General features: G+C 45.9%; 1 protein-coding gene across 1 annotated transcript; it reads right to left on the reverse strand.

Annotated features, from left to right (window-relative positions):
* Positions 1–5,513: 5,513 nt before the first annotated feature.
* Positions 5,514–6,803, reverse strand: LOC115512924 (V-type proton ATPase subunit E 1-like). Its single transcript, XM_032593057.1, is given in 6 exon segments — positions 5,514–5,801; positions 5,803–5,940; positions 5,942–6,057; positions 6,060–6,242; positions 6,245–6,413; positions 6,534–6,803. Coding segments are annotated over 6 exon segments (1,164 nt in total).
* Between the last annotated feature and the right edge of the window lie 3,368 nt (positions 6,804–10,171).

The raw sequence follows: 10,171 nt of genomic DNA on the forward strand, positions 1-10,171 counted from the left end.
GCCCCTAACACTTCTTCCATTCCCACATTTGCCAAGCTGGAAAGTTTCTTGCAAGTCCCCGAACACCCCCTATCTTGGAATGGAGGAAGAGAGAGATTACTGCACAATCTCTGCTCAGGTAACCTCACTTCCTGCATCCTGGGGGTCATGCCTGGGCCTCAAAGAGCGCACTCACTAATCCCCTCTGCGGTGGGCTGACAACTGGTTTCCCGAAGATGTCAGGTCCTCATCTCTGGAACCCACAAAGGTCACCTTATATGGCATGTCTTTGCAGATGTGATTAAGGACCATGAGATGGAGAGATCTCATGGAGGGATTATCTGGGTGGGCCCTACGTACAAACACACATTTCCGTATTAGAGAGAGGCAGAGAGCGAGTCTGCACACAGAGGAGAAAAAGGCAATGTGACCCTGAGGCAGAGTGGCCTGGAGTGGTGTTGCCACCAGCCAAAGAATGGAGAACAGCCCTGCCAGATTTCAGGCTTCCAGCTTTCAGACTGTAAGGCAATAAACCTCTGTGGTAATTGGTTGTGGCCGCTACAGGGGATTAATAAACCCTTCTATGACTTATCTATGCAGAGACTATAGATTACGCTTTTAATGTAAATTGATCTGTTGTCAGCTCAATGAATGAGAGGAGGCAGTCACTGATGTTTCTCCCCCGCCATTTTTTTTTTTTTTTTTTTTTTTACCAACACTCTACTTCCAGGGTGCAATAGGGAAGTATAGGAAGCTAACACATTCTATGGCACCTTATCCTGAGAGGTTGGTAGGGTTTGTTCTCGTTTTTACAGGCGGGGTAGTAGTGGCTCAGAGTTTAAGTCACTTAAGTAACAAAAGTGACGAGGCCCCTGAAAGACTTGGGCTGATATTTAGACCCTGATCTCAAGCCATGTCTCAAGGACGACACTGTGTCCCTTTTAAGGAAGCGCACTCCGATATCGGCACAATTGGTACATCACTGCCCATTTTCTTCATCCGTCTCCTCTCCTCCCCAATTTTGTGACAAAAGACTGCATCTTGGTACAGTGCATTTTACTCCCTGAGATTTGCCGACACCTGCTGACAAATGGAAGAATAGCATAGGGTAAAGAAGGTTTTGTGAAAAGGCGACCGAGCAGCTGTGCAAAGCCAGAGGCCAGAGGTGGACGTAAACTTCACCGAAGAAGACAATAAAGATAAAAGCAGAGAGCACTAGAAAAGTCACCAGGAGCTCTGAGCCTGCCCACTGGTCTCAGGCCAAGCAGTTAGAGCCACAGGACTCCCAGTTGTGCCAGATAAACACTGTATTACCTGTGGGATGGTCTGACGCGAAGTCTCGGGGTTTCTGTGTCCTGGGCAGCATGGAATAGATGATTAGTTTCTTGCAAGACAAGTACTAAACTCACTGAGTAACCCTGGACAAATTACTGCAGTCCCTTGCCTCTGCTTTCCTGTAGCACGCATATGAGACACATTCTAGAGTTATCCTAACTAAATTCTTAATGATACAAGGCACGTTTAGATTAAGAACAACCATAGACATAAACACACAAACACCACCCCATTTACAATTGGGTCTAAAGACAACCACTACGTCTGGCTTTTAAGACAATGAAATACCACTTCACTCCATTAGGTGGAGCCAAAAGATCAGTCGAAGCATATCTTGGGCCTTGACAAGTATTTTCCAGCAACAATCATATTTGGTGGGATCAGTGAACAAGGTTTTACGAAGCCCATATCCATCCTCATTTGTAGGCGCCCCACATCGATCATCCTTTTAGGCATAACTTACGCCTCCACCAAGTCACCCCTGTATATAGATGGGAGTGCAGACCACCCACGCCTTGCCTCCCTCCTGGTTATCCTCACCAAGTACATCTCTCTCTAATCTCAGCCCTAAAATTGGCAAATCGTGGTATCAAAATACCAAAATATTCCACCTCGTAGATGCTACGTCTACCTCAACCGTGGTGACCTAACAGAGTCAATCAATCAATCAAGGAAAGAAACTAATGTTTCTTGAGTACCTGCTATATTTCAGGCATTTTCACATGCCATCCACAGGTGAACGGATAAGCAAAATGAGCTACATACATACAGTGGAATACTATTCATAAAAAGGAATGAAATTATGGGGCGCCTGGGTGGCGCAGTCGGTTGTGTCCGACTTCAGCCAGGTCACGATCTCGCGGTCCGTGAGTTCGAGCCCTGCGTCAGGCTCTGGGCTGATGGCTCGGAGCCTGGAGCCTGTTTCTGATTCTGTGTCTCCCTCTCTCTCTGCCCCTCCCCCGTTCATGCTCTGTCTCTCTCTGTCCCAAAAATAAATAAACGTTGAAAAAAAAAATTAAAAAAAAAAAAAAAAGGAATGAAATTGTGATAAGTGCTACAACATGGGTGAACCTTGCAAACGTTATGTTCCGTGAAATAAGCTAGACACAGAGAACAAATATTATAAGATTTCACTTATAGGAGGTACCTGGAATAGGCAACCTCATAGAGACAGGAAGTAGAAGAGAGGTAACCTGGGATCGGGGTGGGGGGAATTACTGTTTAATTGGTACAGAGTTGTGGCAGGATGATGAGAACTCTGGAGAGAGAGCGGTTGAACAACACTGCGAATGTACTTAATGCCCCTGAATTGTACACTTACGAATGGTTAAAATGATCAATATCATATTATGTATAATAAACACATATATATATTTACACAATTTTTAAAAACGTCTATTGATGTGCCTACCTCACCTACTAGATTACACCTTCCCAAAGGACCAGATTTCACTCATTTTGAGATCCTCACCCCCTAGCCTAGACCCTAACACGTGGAGACCACAATAAAGGGCAGCATAATAAAAATATACAAAGAGAAGTCAGAGGTTTTAAATTTATTCCCCCAAAATAAAGGACAGGAGGAGACAAATCTACTGAGTGCTTACTGTTTATAGGCATTTTAAAAGTTTCACTCATCCCACACAAATGTCATGAGCATGTCCTCTGTGTATCATGTAGAATAGGGATTTCTCTGTCCGTTCCATGGATCGGAAACATACCGTTGTCACACTGTCACATAAAGAGAGAAGTACCAGGTATAGTGTCAGATGGAGCTGTGTTCTGAGAAGAGGGTAAAATGAGGTAATGGAAAGCGTTGAAATGGGGTGGAAGGCCCTTCCTGCCAGGCACGTCAGGACAGTCTCTGAGCAGGAACCATCGAAGACCTACGTCATGAGGAGAGAGCACACGACAGTCTCAGGGAGAGAGTTCCTGGCAGAGAAGAGAAGTGCAGAGGTGCTAAGGAAGGAAGAAGCATGACACACGAGGGAGACAGACCGGTGGCCACTGAAGCTGGGTCTGGATGGATGAGGAGGAAATGCTAAAGATTCAGGTGGAGAACAAGACTGGTGCCGGGTCATGTCAGAACTACAGGCCAGGCCAAGGACTTCGTATTCCATTCTGGTGGCAGTAAGAGCTACTGAGAGGCTTCAAGCAGGAGAGTGACGTCATCTGATTCTCGCTTTCTGTGTGGATAATGGACTCTCGGGTGACCAGCCACCAGGCAGACACCAGGTGGAGTCATGATGGTGTTTGGCATTACAGTTTTAGCCACGGAGATGATGGGAAGTGGTTGGATTCAAGATACGTTCTGGAAGCAGCCCTGATACAACTTTGATGGGTCGGACATGGAAAGGGACAGAATGGGAGTCCAGGATGGCTTCTGGGTTCTTTCCCCAGCAACTCGATGGAAGGGACATCAATGGAGTCAGAAGAGGAAGACTCGTGGAGGGCGATGAAGACTGGCGGAGGTTCAGTGGGACTCTGGGTTATGTTAAGGTTGAAGTATCCTGTTGACCTCCGGGTGGACGTGGCCACATGTAATTCCCAGGGTAAGGCGACAGACCAAGAGTCGTTGGCATATGCGTGAGATGACCTGATGGCAGGGAGGGGAGGACGGGAGAAGGCTGTCCCCAAGCGGGGGCCTGGAGTACTCTCCCACTTAGAAGTCCACAAGGAGAAGAAAACTACAGAGACACGAAAAAGGACTGTGCAGTGAGGGGAATTCCAGACAACTGTGAAGTCCTGGAAGCCTGGAGAAATGTGTTGTCAGAAGGGCAGAGCGCTCAGCTGGGAAATGTTGCTCTGAGGACAGAAGGCTGAGCATGAGGTAGCAGATGGAAGTCACTGGTGAACTTCACGGGGGCCGTGCCTGCAGAATTCCAGGGACAGAGAACTGACTGGAGTAGGGTGGGAAAGGACCCGGGTGAGAGCGCAGGTGCGGTGGCAACTCTTTTGAGACTTACCCTGGTAGGAGGCCAAGTCCTGGGCCAGTCTCTGAAAGGAGAGGTGGGTGGGATCAGAGGACGAGAAAAAGATGGCGGTGTGTACCGTTCTAGCACAGTTGCCATCGCATAGTGCATATATCCGTAATGCCAATGTCATTGTCTTCGCTTAATGCACGAGAAAACTCAAAGCAGGAAAGTTTATTTCCCACCCGCCAAAATTTTTTTTTAATTGTTTATTTATTTTTGACACAGAGAGAGAGAGAGCATGAGCGGGCTCATGCCCCAGGAGGGGCAGAGAGACAGGGAGACACAGAATCCAAAGCAGGCTCCAGGCTCTGAGCTGTCAGCACAGAGCCCAACGCGGGGCTCGAACTCACAGATCGCGAGATCATGACCTGAGCCGAAGTCGGACACTCAACCAACTGAGCCACCCAGGCTCCCCTACCCGCCAAAATTTTTAAATGAACAAACAGCAAATGCTAATATTATACAAGACCCAAATTATTTCCACTAGACCCAGTCACCTCCCATCAAAATACAAAAAAAAAAAACCAAAGGTTAAGTACCTTTGTTTTCCTGTTTAGCACAATGACACGGTTGAATGCCAAGCAGTGTAAATGGCTGTATTTTTTATATTCCTGTTATTTGTTGACGTGGAACCATTCATTAAATACAGAAAGGTTTTTGTCACATTTTAACATTTTAATCACTACCCCGTGTTTGGTTTACAAGCTGGCAGTCCCCACCACCCCCCCCACCTCTAGCCTACCTCTCAAATCTTTTATAGGAAACAACATAAGTTTTTAAGGCATCAGAAATTTCTTGTTGAAGTCTGCCTGGGTGGCTCAGCCTGTTACGCATCTGACTCTTGATCTCAGCTCAGGTCTTGATCTCAGGGTCATGAGTTCAGGCCCCACACTGGGCTCCATTGCTGTTTTAATTCGTAAAAGTAGTGATCTTCATTCCACTCCAGATTTCAAGGCTCACACAGTCAAATGTTGCCTTAAGAGTTATTTATTCGTGGGGCGCCTGGGTGGCGCAGTCGGTTAAGCGTCCGACTTCAGCCAGGTCATGATCTCGCGCCGTGAGTTCGAGCCCCGCGTCGGGCTCTGGGCTGATGGCTCAGAGCCTGGAGCCTGTTTCCGATTCTGTGTCTCCCTCTCTCTCTCTGCCCCTCCCCCGTTCATGCTCTGTCTCTCTCTGTCCCAAAAATAAATAAACGTTGAAAAAAAAAATTAAAAAAAAAAAGAGTTATTTATTCGTGTGTTTATATAGCAGCCTCTGTATAGCAGGCACGGTGTTAGATGCAGCGGGAGGTAGACACAAGTTCACGGTGCTCCTGCAGAAGTGGGAAGGAGGTGGCTCAGGAGCACCTCTGAGAACGAGCCAGAGAGTCTGCCAAGGCGTCAGTGGCACAGATCGGAACACCTTCTTCCCAGAGAGCCGTGGATCACGTCCACCGCTCCCAAAGGCTAAGCCCAAAAACTTCCTGTTGGCATTTGCACCACATAAAGCACCCGGTACTTCTGGCATCATCTGCTTGCTGGGCTATGAGATCCAGCTGGCTTTCTAGGGGACTGGAAACTTTTATTTTACGATCCCCTTTGTAGATCTCAACTCCACCAGCTATTTCCTCAGGCAGGGCAGCCTCCTGATCAATGTGGACATCAACATCTCTTTCTGGCAGCGCTTCTGTACATAGGAATCGCTTTCTGCACTGCGGCCTTTACCGGAGGGAAATCCTGTTTCCTGCAGCGAACGATCATTCGGAGCGCCGACAATTGGTACAAACCTGGAGGACCGGGCCATCCAGGATCACCCGGTGCCTGGTTGTATCCTTTACCACTTTGCCGAGTCTCTGTTTTGCTCCATTCAGCAGGTCTGTAATTAGGTCACCTCTCACTCTGAGGACTTTGAGCCTAGCTTGATTCATTAAATTAGACATCTGAATTTTTGTCTGCTGCTCAATCTGCTTTTCTTCTCATAGTAGTCCATCCTTTTCAGTCTTTGGGTTTGTGCAAGACGACCTTTCTCAATGTTGAGCTCTTCCTTTGCATCAATTTCTTCTGCTTTCTCATCAGCTTCTTGTTCAATAAAAGCCATCACATGCTTAATCTGCTTCTGCACATCAGTATCGCTGAGGGCCACTGGCTGGAGAAGAGGTTAGAAGGAGGCGGTGGAAGGAAGGGATAAATGGTTTTAATTTTGGATAACAAACATAATCGGTCCTTCTTGGGAAAATGCCACAAACTGTCAGTGCTGGAATGCCACCTGACCGTGGCTCCCAGATGGGGTCCCTCTCTGCTGCTGTCCGTCCTCTGGTCGGTGCACAGCCCCGATTGCTCCATTCAACCCGCTAGCATGCGTCTCGGTCATACTCAGCAGAGATAGGGTGTGATTGCCAGGAGTGACTTTCCACAACTGCCATTCAGAGACCGATTTCAACCCACGTCCATTTTGCCAACTCCGTCCAAAGCAGCATACAGAGGGCCGGGTTGGTTGGCAATGTGTTTCTGAGGCATTCCCGTGCTGCTGTGGCATCCTGGGGACTTTCTCACTCCCCTGCTCCTTTCTCTGCCTCTGCTCTATCCTGAAGCGTTTTTCTTCCAGCTCAAGTCAAATGGTTGACATTTATAAAGTAAAGATTCTAGGAGGGATACCCTACATAATTCAGGGCCAGCAGTGGATGAAATCCCTTGTGTCTTGGTGGGGGATCTGATGCCCAGCGGTAGAGCAGACAGAACGGGCCCCCAGGAGAAGACAGGCTTCAGAGGCAACCTTAGATTTCTTCGCAAAGAAGAAATTCTGCTTCCAAGTGGACTGGAAACGTGATTGATTATTGCTATGGGTTGAATTGTGTCCCCTCCTCGCCCGACAAAAAAAGGTATGTTGAAGTCTTAACCCTCAGTATCTCAAAATGTAACCTTCTTTAAAAATAGGGTCCTTGCAGGTGTAATTAACTGCGTTAAGATGAAGTCATACCGGAGAAGGATTGGCCCTTAATGCAATATGACCGGTGTCCTTATAAAAGGTGGGAAATTTATGCACAGACACACAGGGAGAAAGCCACGTGATGATGGACATAGAGACTGGAGTCATGCTGTCAGAAGCCGAGGAACACCCGGGGCCACCAGAAGCTGGAAGATGCAAGGAAGGATCCTTCCCTCTGCTTCAGAGAAGGCACAGCCCTGCCAACACATTGACTGCAGACTTCTGGCCTCCAGAACTGTGAGAGAATAGATTTCTGTTGTTTTAAGCCGCGCAGTTTGTGTTACTTTGTCACGGCAGCCGTAGGAAACTAATGTAAGAGTTAACTGAAAATTAACAAACTCCAAATGCCAACATTACACAAGAGCACTACAAGAAATAAAAAAGCTGTGGGGACAGCGGGGAGACCTGCATGGCTCAGTAGATTAAGCGTCCAACTTCAGCTCAGGTCATGATTTCATGGCTCATGAGTTCGAGTCCCAGGGCTCTGTGCTGACAGCTCAGAGCCTCGAGCCTGTTTTAGATTCTGTGTCTCCCTCACTCTCTGCTCCTCCCCCACTCACGCTGTGTCTCTCTCTGTCTCTGAAAAATGAATAAACCTTAAAAATAATTTTAAAAAAAATCTGGGGGGTAGGGGGTGTTCATAAGCTAGCGTCACGCTATCCTTGTATTTCTTATTCTAGGGAACTGTTAAGAATATACTACTTTGCCACTTTTCTTCACTGGGCCTATTTACCAATTCAGATGGGAAAATGGACTTTTGCAGTTGTGGGGTCACCTGAGCCTTTGCTCCAAACTCTGAGAACCGAAAAGGACTCGTGTAGAGTCTGAGGGGCTTTGGTTTTCCTAAGAAATAAAACTTGAGCTAAACCGAACCATACAACAGATCAAGTCTGACACGCTTATAAAGAACATGGCTCTCTATCACGGCATAAAATTGCTGAATGACAAACTCAAGCCGTGATTTTTCTCAGTGGATTTTTTCACTTTGTCTTGCAGGTGGGTGATGGGTGATGGTGGCAGAACAGGTTCTACAGAAATGTCTGGCATCCCTTGTTCCCAAGCTTTGAAGCCTCTGCCAAATACATAGAGATGTCACATTTAACATCCTGTTACAAAGGCGTAGAACGAGTGGGTGTGAGCTGAGGATTTTGCGCCGGACTGGCACACGGGTAGGCACCCAGAAAATGGGAGCCATTGTTCTTTCTTCATGAAAGATATATAATCTCAATTTTATAAGAGGCAGAATCGTTGCCAAAATTCACCAAACTCTTCAACCGTGCCTATAATCTGCAATTCTGCCTGAATAATAAAGTTTTGGTGTATCTTTTTGTTTCAGGGATCAACGAATGGGGATGAAAATGCTATCAATCTGAGCTCCCAATGCTTCAAGGAGACACCTAAAGAAGAGGGGAGTTAAGTTTTTCTGTCCCACTGCCTCCCAGAGGTGGTAGTTGACCAACCCTGTAGAACACAGATGGGAAAGATGTCCCATACTCTTACCCTCTAAATGGAAGATTGGAAAAGAATATCGAGAGAGGGAAAAGAAGTGGATACATACGAGCTATGGGTGTAAAGGTAAAAACAGAGCAAGGGAGATAGGAAAACTGACAGCTCTATACTCTTCAAAAAAAATATATATATATAGTTAATATATATATATATATATATATATATATATATATATAGTTAGTCACTTTTATTTTCAAGTGAATTGACCTGATATTTTGTTCCATTTCACTTTAAATTTTAGGGGCGCCTGGGGGGCTCAGTCGGTTGGGCGACCGACTTCAGCTCAGGTCACGATCTCACAGCTCGTGAGTTCGAGCCGTGTGCCGGGCTCTGTGCTGACAGCTCAGAGCCCAGAGTCTGCTTCTGATTCTGTGTCTCCCTCTCTTTCTGCCCCTAACCCACTCACATTCTGTCTCTGTCTGTCTCAAAAATAAACGTTAAAAAAACTGTGTAATTTTATTGTTGTATACAGAAAGCAACACTAAAAATCTAGAGGACTATAAGTTGACAGCGAGATCACCCAAACGGGTAAAGGAAAGTCTGAAGAGGTTGGCAGACCTAAGGGGTACTGAGCTGGCTGGAACCAAAGGCATCACACCTCAGCCTGACCCTTGTCAGATCTCTGAGTCATCTGTGGAATCTTTTTCTTTTTTAATTCATTTTTTAAAAATTTTAACTCCAATACACTTAACCTACAGTGTTATATTAGTTTCAGGTGTAAAATGCAGGCTCCAAGAATTCTCTACGTGACTCTCTGCTCATCTGGGAGGTGTACCCTGAATCCCTTTCACTTACTTCGTCTCTTTTTTCTTTGCTTGTTTTGTTTCTTAAATTCTGCCTGTGAGTGAAGTCATATGGTATTTGTCTTTCTCTGACTGATTATTTCACCTAGCATTTTACTCTCTGGCTCCATCCACGTTATTGCAAGTGGCAAGGTTTCATTCTTTTTTATGGTTGAATAATATTCCCTTACATATATATGCCACCTCGTCTTTATCCATTCATTTATCAGTGGTCACTTGGGCTGCTTCCGTAATTTGGGTCTTGTAAATAATGTTGCTATAAACATAGGGGTGTGTGTAGTCTTTTGAATTAGTGTTTTTGTATTTTTTGCTCAATACCCAGCAATGCAATACTGGATTATTGGGTACCTCTATTTTTTAACATTTTTGAGAAATCTCCATACCATTTTCCACAGCAGCTGCACCAGTTTGCATTCCCAACAAGAGTGCAAGAGGGTTCTTTTTTCTCCACATCCTCACCAACACTTGGTTTTTCTTTGTGTTTTTTATTTTATTATTTTTTTAATGTTTATTTTTGAGAGAGAGAGAGAGAGAGAGAGAGAGCGAGAGAGCAGGGAAGGGGCAGAGAGAGAGGGAAACACAGAATCTGAAGCAGGCTCCAGGCTC

This window comes from Lynx canadensis, chromosome B1, assembly GCF_007474595.2.
Source record: "Lynx canadensis isolate LIC74 chromosome B1, mLynCan4.pri.v2, whole genome shotgun sequence".
NCBI classification, from domain to species: Eukaryota; Metazoa; Chordata; class Mammalia; order Carnivora; family Felidae; genus Lynx; species Lynx canadensis.